This window comes from Strix aluco, chromosome 38 (assembly GCF_031877795.1).
Source record: "Strix aluco isolate bStrAlu1 chromosome 38, bStrAlu1.hap1, whole genome shotgun sequence".
In the NCBI taxonomy this organism is placed as follows: domain Eukaryota; kingdom Metazoa; phylum Chordata; class Aves; order Strigiformes; family Strigidae; genus Strix; species Strix aluco.
Window position 1 is genome coordinate 660,180 of NC_133968.1, and position 17,445 is coordinate 677,624.

General features: G+C 63.9%; 1 protein-coding gene across 3 annotated transcripts; it reads right to left on the minus strand.

Annotated features, from left to right (window-relative positions):
* Positions 1–30: 30 nt before the first annotated feature.
* DNMT1 (DNA methyltransferase 1) lies at positions 31–16,090 on the minus strand. 3 transcript variants are annotated; one of them, XM_074810632.1, is made up of 34 exons: positions 15,976–16,090; positions 12,982–13,024; positions 12,300–12,407; positions 11,943–12,210; positions 11,573–11,645; positions 11,246–11,339; positions 11,105–11,145; positions 10,924–10,975; positions 10,501–10,584; positions 10,310–10,419; positions 10,099–10,217; positions 9,844–9,936; positions 8,711–8,862; positions 8,434–8,621; positions 7,721–7,910; positions 7,406–7,503; positions 7,145–7,292; positions 6,925–7,040; positions 6,530–6,731; positions 6,311–6,444; positions 5,999–6,172; positions 5,054–5,275; positions 4,250–4,442; positions 3,833–3,923; positions 3,090–3,224; positions 2,611–2,893; positions 2,372–2,513; positions 2,016–2,182; positions 1,762–1,939; positions 1,354–1,549; positions 1,117–1,280; positions 905–1,021; positions 711–801; positions 31–526 (listed from the first exon to the last, which is right to left on the minus strand). In XM_074810632.1, the coding sequence occupies exons 1-34, from the start codon at positions 16,032–16,034 to the stop codon at positions 480–482; spliced, it is 4,572 nt and encodes a 1,523-aa protein (XP_074666733.1). In that variant the 5' UTR covers positions 16,035–16,090; the 3' UTR covers positions 31–479. The 3 variants fall into 3 exon arrangements, with proteins under 3 accessions (XP_074666733.1, XP_074666734.1, XP_074666732.1); XM_074810633.1 differs by having other exon boundaries at positions 711–773; positions 6,311–6,447; XM_074810631.1 differs by having other exon boundaries at positions 6,311–6,447.
* Between the last annotated feature and the right edge of the window lie 1,355 nt (positions 16,091–17,445).

Here is a 17,445-nt window from a genome sequence, read left to right on the forward strand (position 1 = left end):
GGCCCAAAGGAGCGAGAGGAAGCCAGGGGGTTATAATTTATAGGAGAGATTTATTTGAAGAAATATTACAACATATAAAAACTACATAAAGTATCAATTCCCACTTATACAAAGCGGCCGATTATTTTCAATACAATGCGGCGTAAAAACAGGGAGCGGGTCCCAGGGCAGGGCCAGGACCGGGGGTCCCACAGGGCGCTGCCGGGGCCGGGTCGGGGTCCCGGGGCGGTAGTGGAGTTTGACCATCACAGACAGTGGCGGAGGGCAGCCGGGAGACAGACACGAGCAGTGGGGACAGGCCACAGCGGGTCCCCACGGGCAGGGAATTAAAAAAAAAAAAAAAAAAAAAAAAAAACGAAAAAAAACCAAAACAAGAAACCAAAAAAACCAAAATAACCAAAATAAAATTAAAAAAAAAAAAAGGCTAAAATAAATCAGTGCATGTTTGGGAGTCCTGGTGCCGGAGGAAAGGCCGCGCGTCAGTCGGCGGTTTCCATGGTCTCCATCTTCTCCGGGGCACTGGTCTCTGGGGAGAGAGAAAGGGGGAGAGAGAAAGGGGGTGACGCCCCTGTACCCCAATGCCGAGGGGGCAGGATGGGCCCCCACATCCCCCAGACCTAAGGCGGGACCCCTCTCAGGGAGGGTGTATCCAACCCCTCTGCCCACGGCGCGAGGCAGGGGGCGGCGGTGGCTCCCGGCGCAGCACCTACCCGCCGTGTCTTCTCTCAGCTTCGCCAACACACACGACTTGATCTCCAGCCCGATGGCTTTGGCTAGAGGAGGAGGCACTGCGTTACCGACCTGCGACAGAGGGAGGGTTACGCTGGGCGCCGGTTCCGCCATGCTGCCAGCGAGAGGATGGCGCCGGTGAGGGGTTCGCCACCGGCAAGCGGCCGGCACTCACCTGTCTGTGCTTGTCGAGGATGTTCCCGAAGAGGCGGTAGGTATCGGGGAAGCCCTGGGAGCGGGCGCACTCCCTCACACTCACCACCCGGTGCTGCTCAGGGTGCAGCACCCGCCCCTACGGCGGCAAATAAAGCCAACGGTTGGGACTGCGGCGGCGATTGGGTAACGCCCACCCTTCCCGGTGGAGAGGAGGGATCCGGCAGCACCCACCTGCTTGCCCATGGGCTCAGGGTTGGTGACGGTGGTGCTGAAGAAGCCGTCCCACTCCAGGCGCCCGTATAGCCCAGCCCAGTGGTTGTGCCGGTTGCCGGTATGGGGCAGGCACCAGGGGATGAGGGTGTTGAATTGCCGGTCGGCGGGGTCACAAGGCTTGCCTGGAAAGATGGCGACGGTGAGGGTGGGGCGCGGACGGGCAGCCACGGCCATTTTTGGGAAGCCAGCACCTACCTTCGGCGCAGGAGCAGACCCCCCGCAGCGCCCCGGAGCTGCTGCGGCCGTTTTTCTTCTCGTGGTGCGTGTACCGCAGCTTGCGCGTGGTTGTGCCGTCCGACAGCCGCACCTCGATGTTGGGCAGGTCACGCCAATCGGAACCGGGGGCCAAGGGGATGTGTCTCATCCGGGCTGCAACCAGGGCACTCATGTCCTGCCAATGGCGAGCCCACTGTCACTGGCAGCAGGGCAGGGGACGCAGAGGGACACCGGCCACCCCGGGAGCCCCGGTCCTCTCTCTGGAGAAGGCTGGGGGAGAGGGACCAGTCCCGGCAGCTCCGCCAGCCTCGTCTTTGGGGACATTAACCAGTGAGGGCTCAGGGATGGTCCCTCTCACCCCCCCCATCCAGACCGCGGCATCCGCACCTTGCAGATGTGGTCCCTGAGGATGGGCTGATACTGAGAGCCCCGGATCTGCCGCTGGAACCAGGACTGGGGCTCGCCGTTGTAGGAGATCTCCAAGGCGGAGGCACCGTTCCTGACCTCCGGCAGGTCGGACATGGTGTCCCGCACGGTGATGGTGCGGAAGGGGCCGGAATACGTCCTGCGTGGGGAAGGAGGGAGCCGTGAGCAGCCGAGACTTCGCCCTCGCCAGCCCCGGCATGGCTCCAAAGGCTCACCGGGTGATATTGCTAACAAACTTCTTGTCGTCCACCACAACACTCAGCTGACAGGCACGGGGCGCGAACACGTGCAAAGGCTCGGGGAACATGGGCAGCTTCTCGCCGGGAGCCGCGGCAAGGACGATGGCTCTCCGCCGCGTCTGGGCCACGCCGTACTGGCCAGCCTGGGAAGGAGACAACTGCTGAAGGGGCTGGAACCCTCGAAGAGCTGGGAATGTCCCCCAAACCACCCAGGGAAGCCAAGGAGCAACGCAGCCAAGTGCTCCTTCAGAGGGGACGGACCACGGCAGAGCTGGGTGAGAGGAGAAGGGTTTTCACCCCGGTTAACCACCCTGGGGTCACCCAAACCCTACCTGTAGGACCCCAAAGGTGCACTGGTAACCCATGCGGACAAGGCAGCGCAAGGTGAGTTTTAGCACCATGGAACGCTTGAAGGACACAAAGTTCCTGACGTTCTCCAGAAGGAAGAACCGTGGTCTGTAGTAGTCGCAGTAGCTGCGAGGAGGGAGAGAGACACGGGAACAAGGACAGAGCAACGTTTGAGGTGGGAGTCCGCACCCCACCACAGCTCCTCACCCCCTCCCCTGCTCACCTGAGGAACGAGACCACCAGGGAGTTCTTGAACTTGGAGTAGGTGCGGGAGTTGAAGCGGTTCATGCCGCTGAAGCCCTGGCACGGGGGACCACCGCACAGCATCTCCACGTCCCCCTTCTGCGGCAGCTTCTGCCCCAGCGAGTTGGTCTTCTCGCCCGACATGACCAGCTTCAGCAGGACGTTGCAATCCTCCGTGAAGACGGTAGTGCCGGGGTTGTTCAGCCGGAAAGCCTGGGCGGCCGGTTCCCACATCTCAATGGCCCAGAGCGTCTCTGACACACCTGGGGAGACAAAGCGGAGGATCCTGAGCCTGCGCGGAGGAGCAGAGCGCCCGCTCGCAGCCCCTGATCCGGCACGTGCCCAACACAACCGCCGGCTCGGAGGAACCGAGCGGCCAGCGCCGATGCCCGTCACCCCACGGGCTCCGTCGTCCCCCCACCGCTGTCCCCGCTCCACCGTCACCCCACCGCCGCTCACCTGCCTGGTGGAAGCCCTCGGACAACCCTCCGCAGCCAGAGAAGACATCCAGGGTCCGCAGCTTGGGGACCTTCAGCTCGGGCGGCTCCTGCTCGCTCTGCTCACAGCTCACCGATGACTTCCCTTTGCCTTTGCCTGCGAACAGAGCCCCGCTCACATCAAAAGGCAAAGTCATTTCCTCCTTTTAGTGCTTACAAGGCAAATTCTTCTCCCCCTCCTCCACAGCAGTTAAAACATCAGCTTCAAGCACCTTTTCTGCCCCTTAATTGTTTCGCTGCCGCTGCCAGAATACGCCCTTGCATTTGGAAGGGAAGCCTCCCATCTTTTCCCCCCTCTCCGTGCGATCCCTTTCCAGCCAACAGCCCACGGGCGCACCAGAGTTTCTGGGGGTCAGAGGGGCGCAGCGATACCTCGCGGGCAGCTCCCCGTGTTGGGAGCGCGGTACAAAGCCCTTTGCTACAGAACAGCCAGCCCCTGGCAGCGGGTTGGCAAGCGAAAGGCTTTGAGATCTCTGCAGGACCAGGTGCTGTCGCTGCGAGGTTTTGTTTTTTGGTTTTTCTTTTCAAAGAGATTAGGTGCCTTAAAACCACATCGCTGCCAGAGCATCAGAGCAAGGAGGAGAGCAGAGAAACATCTGGTCAGCAGCAGCTTTTAGCTCAGCTGCAGGTTTTTGCTCAGCAGCATGGAACAGACAACGCGAACCGGTTCACCCACCCGAGACCTCTCCCCTCAAGCAGACTTACCCTTCCCTTTCCCCTTCCCCTTCCCTTTATTGCCAGAGCTCCGAGCGTGGTTGGGAGGATCTTCAAAGCTCTTGGTTTTTGCGTTGTAAGCCTGGGGATGAGAAAGGGTTCAGAACGCTTGAATACAGAGAGCTTTTCTAGCTCAGGAACAGCCAAGGCATTGCCAACACCCCATGGGAGCTGCAAAACCAAAGGGCAGACAGAGGCGCAAGTGCTGAAGGCCGCAGTGGGTCCCTCACCTCCCTCTCCTTTGCCTCAGGGAGCTGGGCGGCCGCCCGAGGGTCCGAATTTGGCCCCTTGGCTCCAGCCAGCTCCTGGTGACGCTCAGATCAAAGCTTCCTTTGCAACCAAGACTCGATCCCGGGGGCTCAACACCCCCAGGGACAGGCCAGACCCCTCGAACGGCGGCTCCCTCACCTCCAAGAAGTAAAAGCGGTCGAGCCCGCCGGCGGAGTAGTCCTGGATGCTCTCTGTCAGATCCTCCCCATACACCACCGTGCAACGGCCCTGCACGGCGCGGAAGTCCACCGTTGTCTCCTCGTCGCTCCAGTACAGGAGGTTGATGTCTGCATGGTAGCTGGCTTTCATGGACTTGTGCGTGTTTTCGGGCCTGCAGAGACAAAACCGCCCGAATTGAGGAAATGTTTTTGGCAAAATCCTCACCCCCGTCCAGCCTCCAGCGCTCACACCGCTCTGTCTCCCCAGAGACACGAGGGTTCGTTTCCTCCAGGTGCACCTGCTCGCTGGCATGGCCTGGGCAGAGCACCAAAGGGATGATTTGTTTTGTACCAAATTGGAGGTTTTTGGGGGGTTTTCTTAGAAGAGGGAGGAGGAATTAGCAACCAGAGCTGGTAAATTAATTTAAAGGCAAATAGACTGAAAGTGAGCAGAGCTGTCAGGCTCAAAACACAGAGCCTGAGCGTCAGCACGTTCCTCTCCCGTTGCCAAGGCTCTTCGCACACATCCCCCCGTGGGGTGGGGGGGTGAATAAGAGCCTGCAAATGTCCGGGCACACACCCCTGCCCCGGGACAGCACCGGTGCCGCAGCCCAGCGCTGGCAGCGAGCCCCTGCAGTCGGTGCTCGAAGCACCCAGCTCCGGCACAACCTTGAGCTGATGGGGCAGAGCTTTTCCCAGCACCCGAGCGCCCAGGTGAGCCCTGCAGCCCGCTGTGGGGGGGGCTCTGCACCCCTGTAATGCAGACCCCAGCAGCGCCACTCACCTGTAAAACTTGCAGATGCGCAGCTTGATGTCGGCCTCGTTGGGTTTGCCATTGCTGCGGATGTTGCAGAAGATCTCTTTGATGCGGCCCACGCGATAAGGGTCCGGAGCATCCAGGTTGCTGCCCTTGATGTACTCCGAGTACTTGCGGTAGTGCTCCGGGTGCAGCTCCTCGTCCACCGCCTCCTTTTTGGGGCGCTTGGCTGGGCTGGCGGGTTTCATGCTGGGGAGAAGGGGGGGGAAAGAGGTTGGGGCACCCCTTTCCCCCAAAAAAACACTCTAGCAGCACAGAGCATCCTCCTGCCACATCGCTGCCTAGCCTGCCTGCTCCTCCTCTTCATCGCTGCCTAGCCTGCCTGCTCCTCCTCTTCATCGCTGCCTAGCCTGCCTGCTCCTCCTCTTCATCGCTGCCTAGCCTGCCCGCTCCTCCTCTTCTCTCCTTGGCATAGGGCACCAAACCACCGTGGCAGCACCGGCACCAAACCTCCTGCTCCGCTGCACCAGCATTTTACAGCCAGGCCGTCACATAAACCGTGCAGGGCTGCAAACCGAGGTGCTGACACACTGCTGCCGCAGCCCTCTTCCCAAAGAGGTTTGCTGTTTCTCCTCCCGTAATTACTGGCTGCAGGCAGGGTCTTGTTTCACCTTTCATCTACCCAGACTCGCTCTTTTGAAGCAAAAGCGACGCACCAAAGGATTCCGATTGCCAAAACACGGCAGCTCAGCCGCTGGGATTGTCTGAGCAGAGAGAAGTTGCTCTGTTTAATCACAGGAGGTGAAACTGGGGTTAGAGGCACCTTTATCTCTAAGCTAAGCTTTTGGAAATGAGGGTGATAGTTGCTTCGTTTACCGGAGGGATTCCCCCTGCCAGAGACTACGTCCTCTGCTACCAAAATCTGGACCAAAGAGCATCCTGAAGTGCTTACAGCCCCCTGCCAGCACCAACCTGAAGGAAAAGGCTTCTGGCAGGAGGTAGACGCCATCTCCCACCCTGTACTGCACTCCGTTCTTGGTGGCCACAGCGTAGAACATCTTCCCGTCCCCTTCCTCCAGGGGCTCGGCCACTTTGGGGATCTCCTTGTGCCTGACCTCGTCCAGGCGTGTGCAGCTCATGCAGAACCTGCGGGAAAGGGGGACAGCAGAGCGCGGTGATGGGGACCCCGCCGAGGCTGCCTGTGGTGCTGCCGGGAGCCGAGAGGCTCCTGCTGCCCATTTTGGGCAGAGCGGAGCCCGAGAGCCTCTGCCCACGCACGCTCACTTGTATTTGTTGTCTTCCGTGGGCTGAGTTTTCGGCGGGGACTCAAACCGAGCATACTCCTGGTCGTACCACATCTGATAAAAATAAGTTCTCCCGTCGTCTTCCACCATCTTGATCTCCGTGTCCAGCCCGCCCTGCTAGGAGAGAGGGTTCACAGGGAGCGGTGCTGCTGCCTGTGCCGGGCCCGGCAGTGCCACGGTGTGCAGGGTTGTCACCCACCTCCATGGACCAGTTCTCCGAGGGCGCCTTGTAGATGACTTTGACCTTGCCATGGATGTAGGAGAGCTGCATGTCCTCACACTCATCCACCAAAAACAGCTCCAGGGGGTCAGAGGTGGCCCCCAGGACGGTGTCCGAGCCGGGGCAAAACCAGTGCGCGTGGAACATCTGGCCACTGCTGTCCTCCCACATGGCTGTCACCCTGAGGGCGAAGGAGCCAGGGTTATGGGGTGCCCAGAAAGGGCTGAGCTGCTCCGAGCCATGCCAGAGCTGGAGAGCCCTCAAGCAGCAGCACGGCCAAGCAATTAGTGCTCTCTAATTGGGAGCGACAGCCGTCCCCACACACATCCACCCCGGGAGCAGAGCCTCGGCCCCTTCAGCGCCACGGCACCGACCTGGCGAGGTAGAGCGGCTTGGTGGGATCGTCGGGGCTGACAGAGACACAATCTCCCACCTCCAGCGTCTCCGAGTCAATGCAGACCCTCTGGTAGTAGTCCTTCTTCCCATCGCTCTGCCGAAGCGCGGCGACAGCGGAGAGCCCCGTTAAATCCCTGCGCCCCGGCAAGTGAGGCGGCCGCCTCCCCCGCAGCCCCAGCGGGAGGGGAGCAGCCTCACCTTGACGGGCTCCCCCACCCAGGAGATACGGCTCTTGTTCTGCTTCTTCTTCCGGCCCTGCAGCATCTTCTTGGGCGATGGCATCTCGGGGATGTTGTCATCCACCTCCTCGTCCTCATCGGCTTCCCGCACAGCCAGGTTGGGACACCTGGGGACACGGGGACTGTCACTGCAGCAGGGCATGTGCAGGGACGACGTCCCCTCTCTCCAGAAATGGGGAGGACGTTGGCAGGAGGCATCGCTGCCCGGGGGGAGACCCACCTCCTCTGCAAACAAGCCTGCTTACTCCGCCCGCTGCCCCCAAACTTCACCATGTTCTGGCAAGCTTTGCACTTCCCGCACTCGGGCTGCTGGCAGACCTGGCACAGGGAGAGGGGACAGGCTCAGCACGGGCTTACGTGGCAGAGACACCCCCCAGGCAGGAGGGATGAGGACCGAAGGGAGCTTGGTGGCCTCTGGAAACGGCTCCCCTGCCCCAAGGGAGCAACCCATAAGGAGCCAAGGATGAAGAGAATGAGGTGGGGGGGAAAAAAATCAGGTCACTTTGGCTCCATGCCAGCCCCCCCACCCCGTTACCTCACAGACGCCGCAGCGCCGGCGCTTCATGGCATTCTCCTTGTCATCTTCCTTCTCGTCCTTCTCGATCTGCTCCGAGAAGAAGGTGTCGAAGATGAGGTACACCAGCTTGGTGGTGGTGGCTTTGGTGGGACCCTTGTCCTTGTCTATTTTGGTGGGGTGCCGGATGGCCTGCCGCCTGACAGCTCGCCTGCGACCAAGGTGACAGCGGTGAGAGAGGACTCCGGGCCTCGTATCACCGACAGCTACAGCCCCAACGAACAGCCCGGCACCTGCCGAGGGTCCCCAGGGCACAGAGCTGTCCCCAGGGCACCCAACAGCCGAGGACCACGGTGGGATTCCCCCTCCCCACAACAGACATCCCGGTACATGCTGTGGCTGTCACAAGGGCTGCAGGGGATGTGACGGCAGGACAAAGAGCAAAGCTAGGCTCTGGGGACACACCCCAGCACCCTCCTTCCCTCGGGGCAGCACCAGGCAGAGGGTTCACCCAGTTTTGGGGGGATTTTTACACCAATCGCCCAGTGCTGCTCATGCCACTGAGCCTAAACCCTCAGCTCAACCCAGCTGGGAACAAGAAAAAGGGTTTTCCGGAAGGATCCCCCTGTGCAACGCCGATTGGGACCAACCCACTGGGCTCCTCCTGGGATGCTGTGAAGCCAAGTGCCCCCCAGAAAGAGCATCTACAGGCGGGGGGATGATGCGGGGCTCACCTCTTCCCCAGGGTGACTCCAGCCAGCTTGATCAAGTCCCTCATGCAGGGCGTGATGAGGACGGGGGGTTCATCGCTGTCCCCGGCTTCGTCGTAGCTCTCCACCTGCTCCACCACGAACTGGGCGTGTCGCAGGAGCGAGTCCTCTGTGAAGCGGTTGAAGTTCAGCCCCGCGGGAGGTACGGTGGTCTGTGAGGAGTTGGGGTGGGGGGGGTCGGTTACGGAATGGGCGACAGAGCAACACCCACCCCCGGATGCCGCTGCCATCGGCTTTTCACCTCGATTTTGTTGAGCAGATCCTCGTAGCTGACGTCGCAGTTGTTCTGCAGGAACTCGACGACGATTTTACTCATGTAAATCTTCTCTTGCATGAGGGCGAAGATGGGAGCGTACTCCTCGCTGGGCTCCATCAGGATGTAATCCGCGAAGGCTGCGGCAGAGAGATGGCGGCGGGCGGTTAAACACCGGGGAATTTGGTGGTATTTAAGGACGGGCTGTGGAGAGCGGGTCCTGGGGAGAGGAAGACCAGCCCGTCCACGCCGCTGCAGCACCGAGACCTCTGCGTGCGGGGAAGCTCGACGGCGAGTGGGACCCACGGCCACCCAGCCGTCCCCGCAAAGCGAGGGGGAGTGGGGACGCGAGGTGGGGCAGGGGCACGCTGCCCGTGCGCCGGCCTTTTATTTTTCCTGTTAGCTAATGAAAAAGCAAAGACAATCCAGGGCTGTTTTTTTTCTGTCACTACAAACTGCATTTGCTGTTGCCCAGGAGAGTTGAGGCCTCTGCTATCACCAGGTTACTGGAAGGGCTCCTGGCAGAAACAGTGAAGGGAAAAAGCTTTTAAACCCCCAAATATCAGCTTCTTCCCCCAGTTTGGCTGGAGAGTGAAGAAGCCAGTGGGGACGCAGAGCCAAGGGCCGGCCAGGACTGGGTGTTCCTCCAGGACCTTTCTCACCACAAACCTCTCCAAAAAGCCCAGGGTGTAGAGTAAGAAAGCACCAGAGCCCTGCAGCAGGGGCCAAAAGGTCAAGAGCAAAGAGAAAACTGCCCCCTGAGAGTGACCCTGACCCATCCCCGTCACGGCTTCCTGCGGAGGAGGGACCGGAGGACGGATCCCCTCCTCCAGCCACCTCCCTCCTCCCAGCTCCGCCAGCCTCAGGGCACTGCCATCAGCCATGAGCTCCGCAGGGTTTATACACATTTAACATAAACCTGGGTGCTGCTGAGCTAAATAAACCCAGCCCCGAGCTTCGGCACCATCCTCCACCCCGCCACGTGCTCATTGGTGCAAGTTCCCGGCGATGGCAAAGTCCATGAACCCAAATCAAGCTCCTTCACCAGCCGGACACGCAGCAGAGACTGAAATCCCAAGCCAGGCGCTCCCCGAGCCCAACCTCCCCCCGTCCTCGCTCACCCGTGGTGAAGCCGATCAAAGCTTTCTCCCCTCCGTCGAACCCTGTGATCCACCAGGCATTTATGGGTCCCAACTTCTTGGCTCTCACCCCACCTGAAAGCGAGAAAACACAAATTTCAGTCTTTGCTGCCCCAACAAAACCGGGTGGCTGCGGATGGCAAATTCCCACCCGGATCCGAGTTCGTTCTGCACGTGGTGTCGAGCTGAAATTTAAGGTGACAAATGGCCCTCGAGGCTCCTCCGCGCCCAACTCACCATCCAGACAAGGGTTATCATCGTAGATGGGCTTCACGGCACCGCTGAAGTACAGCTCGATGTTCCTCTCGATCAGGCCGGTGTCAAAGGGGCACAAGTGACCTCGCTTGTCGTAGACGCTGGCGAGGGACGGAGGCAGCAGTTTGAGGCGTTGCCCCGCGGGGTTTGCAAACTCAGCGGGTTTTTAGAGCCTGATTTCCCCAGATCTCACCTAAAAGAGGTGACTTTGTGCTGCGGCAGATCCTCGTAGCTCTCAAAACCATCTTCATTAGCGTCAAAAATGGACAAGCGCTCATCCGTCAGCATCTCCGGCTCCTCCAGCTGCACGAGGGAGAGAGGAGGAAATTTAACAAGAGCTCCCGGCTCTCCCCAGACCCAGAGAAGGAGCGTTAAATCCCTTACGGCATCATCAGGATCCCCTTGGAAGAATTTGAGGTCGGGATCATCGAGGTACTGTCGGCAGTCGACGCACTTGGGGGGGGTGGTCTGCAAGACAGGGGAGACGGCGTTGGCTCTTCTCTCGCCCCGTGAGCTTCGATGCCAGAGGGCTCAAAGCTCCCTCCCCAAACAGGCCTGTCCGTTAGCACAACCCTCGTTTTGAGAGCATCCCGGCAGCAAAAGAGCAGCCGCTGGCCTCACTGCGACAGCAGCCCAAGCCCCTGCAGACTGTGCTGCTCCCCACCTGGCTGGGGCAGGGGGTGATTTTTGGAAGCTGTGTGAGCTGGAAATGGCTTTATCTTTCCCTTTGGGAAGTCCAGCCACTCTTTGGAAGAGTTAAAAGAATTAAAAAAAAAAAAATGTCAAGATGGAGGAAAAGGAACTTACTTTAGCAGGTGTTGTAGTTTTAACCTGAGTAATTTCATCTTTTATCTCCAACCTGGGTGTAAAAAAAAACAAAGGGATGAAGACACAAAGCAGCGTAACGTCGTCGTCCCACGTTAGCGAGGCCCTGGCGGAGGGGAACAGCCACGGGCCCGAAGGAGGGGACACCCCCGCTCCTCCTCACCCTTCTTTGGTTTCCATTTTAATCCTTTTCTCATCTTGTTCCTTGAGGGAGAAACGAAGGGGTGTAAGGGGAGGCCGGAGAGCACGACACCCTCCGGGACAACGCCCGGCGCAGCGGCACGCCAGCGGCACCGGCACACACCTTCTCCTCCAGCTCCTCTTCCTCCTTCTCCACACTCATCATCACCTCCGGCTTCACCTCCCCGTTCACCTCCTCCGATTTCCGTTTGTTGGACCTGCCGGTTTTTAACCACAATGGATCAACCTCAAGCTCTGACACCAGGAGGATTTGGGGCGGGGGCGAGGGGCTCTCCTGGCACCGGCAGGTCCCCAAGGCCACTTTTCTTGGGAACCACAAGTTTTGGGGTTCCCACTCAGCCCCGGATGGCAGAGGGAGGAAGAAGAGGGCGAAGGCTCCTGGGGGAGGCAGTAACAGAGGGGCAGGTCCCAGCCCAGCCGCCGTACTGACCCTTTGGAGAACATGCTCAGGATGGTCGGCTGCCGGCCAGAGCTGCGGGTGACCCGGGAACTGGCGGGAGACTCTGTCGGGGAGATAACGAGGGATCGCAGGAACGATGGGGCCCCGCTGCCCCACCCCGCCCAAAACACCCCAACGGGGCCACGACCACCGTGGGCGACGCAACATCCCTCTCCCCACCCCCCCACCATCCTGGAACAAGGCAAGGAGACCCCAAAACCCTTCCCGAGGTGGGGGGAATCTCTGCTCTCAATCCCTCCAGGAATCATCATGCTCCCGCTTGGTCTTTAACAGTCAGAAATTATTTAAGCGTGTTGGTAAAAAGGATGGAAAACCAAGTCGCGCCTGGTGCCACCATTACTTTTGCTCTCCCCGTTGGATCGGCTCCTCCTGGCCTTGCGCGCCCGTGGTGTGGGGAGCGAGGAAGAGGAGGAAGAGGTGGCTGCTTCCTCCATCTCCATCGCGCTGTCTTCTTCCCCATCGGGTCCCGCTCGCTCCGAGTCCTCGTCGCTCCCGTAGGCGCCGTTTTTGGAGCAGCCGTTGGACGCCCGCAGCAGTGGCGCCGCGTCTCCATTCTCCGCCGACAGCTCTTGGTGCAGGAGGGCTTTCACCTTGGCCAGGTACCTCTCCTGGGAGAAAAGGGCATCGGGTGAAGCGCCCGGCTCCGCCGAGGAGCCAACGCAACCCAACACCCCCCTGAGAAAATCCGGGCTCTCACCTCCGACAGCTCCTCGCAGCGGAGTTTGGCTTCCAGCTCGCTCAACTGGTTCTGGACATCGGCTTGGAGGAAGCCGTGGATGAGGCTCAGCTTCTCCCGGACGCACTCCTGCGGGGACGGAGGGGACGGCGTGGGGCGGGCGGCGGGGACGCTCCCCGCGGGGCTCGGCGGAGCGGCGTCTCCGGAGGCGGTCGGGCTGCGCCGAACCGCCGGTCGCTCCGAATGCGGGTGCCGCTCACCCAAGCTCACGGGGACCCTCCTGATATGAGGTGACGGCGGTTTCCATATGACAACGGACAGCGCCGACACCGGGACTACGACCTCACCGGGTCCGGGGAGCTGGGGCCAGCAAGGGAGACACGGAGGTCTCACTCGGCCAGCCCGCCACACTGTCCCCGTCCCCGCCCCCACGCCGGGGGGCTCCGGACTCCCCCACCCCCCCCCCCACGCCCCATCCTCGCGACACCGCAGAAACAAGCGGCTCGGGAGCACCGAGGAATCGCAGTCGGCACCAGTCACGTCCGTGCCAAGCATCCAGGAGCCCCACGACTCCCACGGCTGCGCCCCGAGCCCGATGGCAGCACCCGCTGCTGGCCCGGTGGCGACGGCGCGGGATGGCGGCGCCCAAATCGGAGCCGAGGGCGGGTGGAAATGCAGCTCCGAGTGCCCCAGGGACACTCACCTTCTCGCTCAGGACGTCTTCATCCCTCTCCAAGTCCTGCAGCCTGCAAGGGAAGAGCGTTGGGGGTCAGTGACGAGGTTACAGGGGACACCGACGGGCCGGGGCGACCGGGACAGACCCCGAAACTGCCTTGACGGCTCCAGAGGCGGCACCAGGTGAAGGAGCGGCGCCGGGCAGCGGGGCCAAACTCCCTCGGAGCAGGAGGGACGCTCGGCTCCCAGGCGGGGGATAAAGGGGGGCCGGTAACAGGATGCTGGTGCCCAAGGGACCCCCCGAGAGAGCGGCGGGAGCTCGGTGCCCACCCATGCCCTACCCCGGCGTGGAGAGGGCAAAAAAGCCACCGGGGAGAAGCCACGTGTCGTCTTCCCACGGCGCCGGCGGCACAAAGCGGTGACGGAGGGTGGGGGGAAGCGGCCAGCGCTGCCCCTGCGCAGCGGGGAACAGCCCCCGGCCCCGCGGTGAGGGCACGGTGAGGAGGAAACCCCGTCCCCGCTGCCGGGAGGGACTCAGCATGACCCTGGCGCTCCCCCTCCCCGCTTCACCGCAGCTCTCCCGCCGAAACAGGGAGCCCAGCCACCGGACCGGGGCCATGCGGCCACCCCCCAGGAACGTTTCCATCTTCTGGGACAGGCGATGGGATCTCTCCGGTGCTGCCGGCGTGTCCGGCACCGGCTCCGTTCGCTCCCATCTCACCTCCGGCCACCCGCTTTTTCGGCTTCCTGCCCCCACGCCGCCAGCGCTTCCTTCGAGCCAGCGCCAACGGGGAGGGAAAGGGGGGGTCCCCACTGCCGCCGCCACCCTCCCCAAAAAACCAGGAGGGCCATAAATCCCATCCCGGCACCTGGGTTTGAGAACGGCCATGCAGCCGGAGCTCCGGCGGAGACTAAACGGCGGACGGGGAAAGGTCGGGGCGCGCCAAGGCTGTGCCGCGCGGCCGCCGCACCGGAAGAGGGGTAGCCAAACCGGGGAACGGCTCGGCGGCAGCCGGCGAGCGCGGGGCCCCCCCCTTCCCGCCGGCCAGGGGATGCCGGGAGGCGAGCGGAAGGGACAATAGCCGGCGGGGAATACGGCGCAGGAAACGCCAACCCCTCCATGTGCCCTCCCCGCTGCCGGCGGCGGGGTGAGAGCCGGGGGGGGGACGACACACACGCAGCGGGGGGGACGGTGCCGGATCCCTCCGGAGCAAAAAGGGGGGACAGCTCGAAACCCCCCGTGCCAATGGAAGGAAAGGTCCCCGCTGCGCCCTGCTTCCCCCCCACACACACCCACCCAGGAAGGGGTTTCTGTGCCGCCCCCCCCTGCAAACCCTGGAGAAAAGTGGGGGGCCACTCAGGGTCCCCCCCACCCCAGGGGGGTGCCTCTTTCGCTCCCTGCCCTGAGCGGCAGCGCAGGGGACAAAGCCGCGCGGGGGCAAGGCCAGGCGTCCCCACCGCCACGTGGGGCCTGGGCGTGGGGCAGGAGCACCCCGACGGCCCCCCCCAGGGAGCCCCCCCGGCTCCAGCCAGGGGTCAGGGCTGTCCCGTGAGGCAGAGGGTCTGCGGGGGGGCTGGGGGGACCCCCCGGTGTGGTGCGTTGGTGAGCCGTGGTGGGGGCTCGGTGGGGTGCAGTGTTGGGGGGCTGGGTGAGCGTAGAGGGGGGGCAGGGTGGTGCAGGGGGGTCTGGGCGATGTGTGGAGGATCAGTGCACTGCACTGGGGGGGTCAGGACACTGCCTGGGGGGGGTAACACAGTGTTGGGGGGTCAACGAGAGGCAGGGGGAAGAGCAGGGGTCTGTGCAGTGCAGGGCTGGGGGTTCAGGGCACTGCAGGGGGGGTGCAGGGGATTGCAGTGCACGGCTGGGCAGTGATGCAGTGCGGGGGGGTGCAGCGCACTGCATGGGGGGGGCTGTGCATAGCACTGCAAAAGAGGGGGCACAGGGCAGTGCTGGGCTCCCCACACTGCAGGGGGGTGCAAAACTTGAGGGGGGGTGTCACTGCAATGCTTGGGGGGGTGTTGGGACAGTGCAGTGCTGGGGGAGGGGGCTGTCAGTGCAGCCCTGGGCTCCCAGCTCCACAGAGGGGGGGGTCGGGGCAGTGCAATATTGGGGGGTGCAAGTGCACTGCAATGCTGGGGGGCGCCAGTGCAGCGCTGGGGGGGTGGAGGTGGCCAGGGCATGGCACTGCAATGCTAGGAGGGGTGTCAGTGCGGTCCTGGGGGTGTCAGGGCCGTGCAGTGCAGTGCCAGGGGGTCCAGAGAAGTACAGTGCACTGCCGGGGGGGGCCAGGGCAGTCCTAGGGGGCTGCCAGGGGGGTGTCAGGGCAGGGCAGGGCACTGCAATGGTGGGTGGCTGTCAGGGCAGTGCCCGGGGGGGGGGGCAGGGCACCCCTGGGGGTGCCAGGGCAGTGCAGTGCCAGGGGGGTGTCAGCGCAGTTGTGGGGGAGTCAGGGCAGTCCCGGGGGGTGCCAGGGCAGTGCAGTGCAGGGCACTGCAATGCTGCGGGGGGGGGGGGGGGGGGGGGGATCCAGTGCAAAGGCAGGGGGCTGGCAGTGCAGTGGGGGGCAGTGCCCGGGGGGGGCACTGCTGGGGGGTGTCAGTGTCGTGCCTGGGGGGTCCCAGGGGAGCTGTCAGTGCCGTGCCAGGGGGTGCAGTGCGGGGGGAGGGGGTGGCTGTCAGTGCCGGGGTGGGGGGGGTGCAGTGCAGGGGGGTGCCAGAGGGACTGTCAGAGCAGTTCCGGGGGGTGCCATGGCAGGGGGGGGCTTGTCAGTGCCGCGGGGGGGCGGGGGGCAGTGCAGTGGGGGGCAGTGCCGGAGGGGTGCAGTGCAGCGGGGGGGTGCAGCGCCTGGGGGGGCTGTCACGCAGTGGGGTGCCGTTCCGGGGGGGTGCGGTGCCGGGGGCGCTGTCAGTGCCGGCCGGGGGCGGGTGCGGTGCCGGGGGGGTGCGGTGCGGGGCCGGGCAGCGCCGAGCCCGGTTGAGTCGGGGTCGGGTCGGGGGGGGTCGGGGCGCTGCCGGGACTCACCGTCGGCGCAGCTCGGCGGGCAGCGGGGCCGGGGGCAGCGGGGCGGCCCGGGCCGGCATCGGGGCGGCGGCGGCGGCGGGAGCGGCGGGACCGGGCGGCGGATTCGCGCGGAAACCAACGGCGGGGGCGGGGCGGCGGCGGGAGAGACCACGGCGGCGGGGGGGAGAGGGGGGGGGCGGGAGAAACCATTCCGCGGGGTGATGGGGGGGACACACAGACCATTCCGGATGGGGGTGGAGGCCACTCCCGGGGGCGGGCAGAACGGGGGGACCCCCCCTACCACCGGCGGGGCGGTTCCTGTCCGGGGGCGGCCGGAGCGGGGCGGCCCGGGGAGACGCGGCCCGGAGGGGCCGGGCCGGGCGGGAGGGGCCGCCTCAGGGGGGACCGTACCACTGCGGGGGGGGGGGCAACCGTACCACTGAGGGGCGGGGGGGGCGACGGGCCGTACCACGGGGGGACACGGGGGACACTGCGAGGGGGGGGGCACAGGCCACAGCGGGGACGGGCTGTGCCACTGCGGGGATGGGGGGGGACGGGCTGTACCACTGCGGGGGGGTGGGGGGACGGGCTGTACCACTGCGGGGGGGGCTGTACCACTGCGGGGGTGTGGGGGGGGGGCTGTACCACTCGCCATAGCACAGTGGAAACGGCGGGGGGGGGGGACACACGGGCTGTACCATGGCAGGGATGGGGGGGGACACACACAGGATGAGGTTGCCCAGCCGGGTGCAGCCCCAGGGCTGCTCTACAGCACCCAGTGACCGCCCCCCCCAGGGTGGGACCCAGCCACGGGGGGGCCATACGGGACCCCCACACACACCCAACCCGCCGCAGGCAACGCGGCGCAAACCCCCGGCACAGCCCCGTGCTGGGCCCCCACGGCCCCCCACGCCTCGGCGAGGTGGCGCAGAGACCCCCAAGGCCAGCTCAGCCCCTCACTGGGGAGCTTGACACCCCCCCCACCACTTTTCTTGGCCCTAGAACAGGCGATGCCCCCCCCCGGGGCTCCCGCCCGGTTGTAATGAATCCCAGCAGCCGCGGCCCTTCCCATTCCCGCGGGATTCCCCCATCCATTGCCCCCCGTTCCCGTCAGGAGCTGCTCTCAGCATCCTGGGGGGGCTCTGTCAGCTGCTGGCGGTGGGGGGGGGGGGTCCTCATGCCCGGTAACGCAGCCCTGGCGATGGGGAAATGGTGGAGTTTCCCCTCCCCATTGCCCGCGGAGGCGGCGAGGGCCCGGCGTGGGGCCCCGGTGCTGCGGGGGCGGCCGAAACACCACAGGTCACCGCCGGGGCGCCCGCGGGGTGCCATGACAGGGACCCGTCCCGACGGCGGCGGTGGGGGAAAGGAAACGAAACACCACCCCCCCCATTTCCTCTGTACACCCCAAGGGAGGAAACTCGGCCAAATTGGGGCATCAAAAGTTTTGGCGCCGGCACCGGCATGCCGAGCCCGCGCCGGCACCGGGGAGCA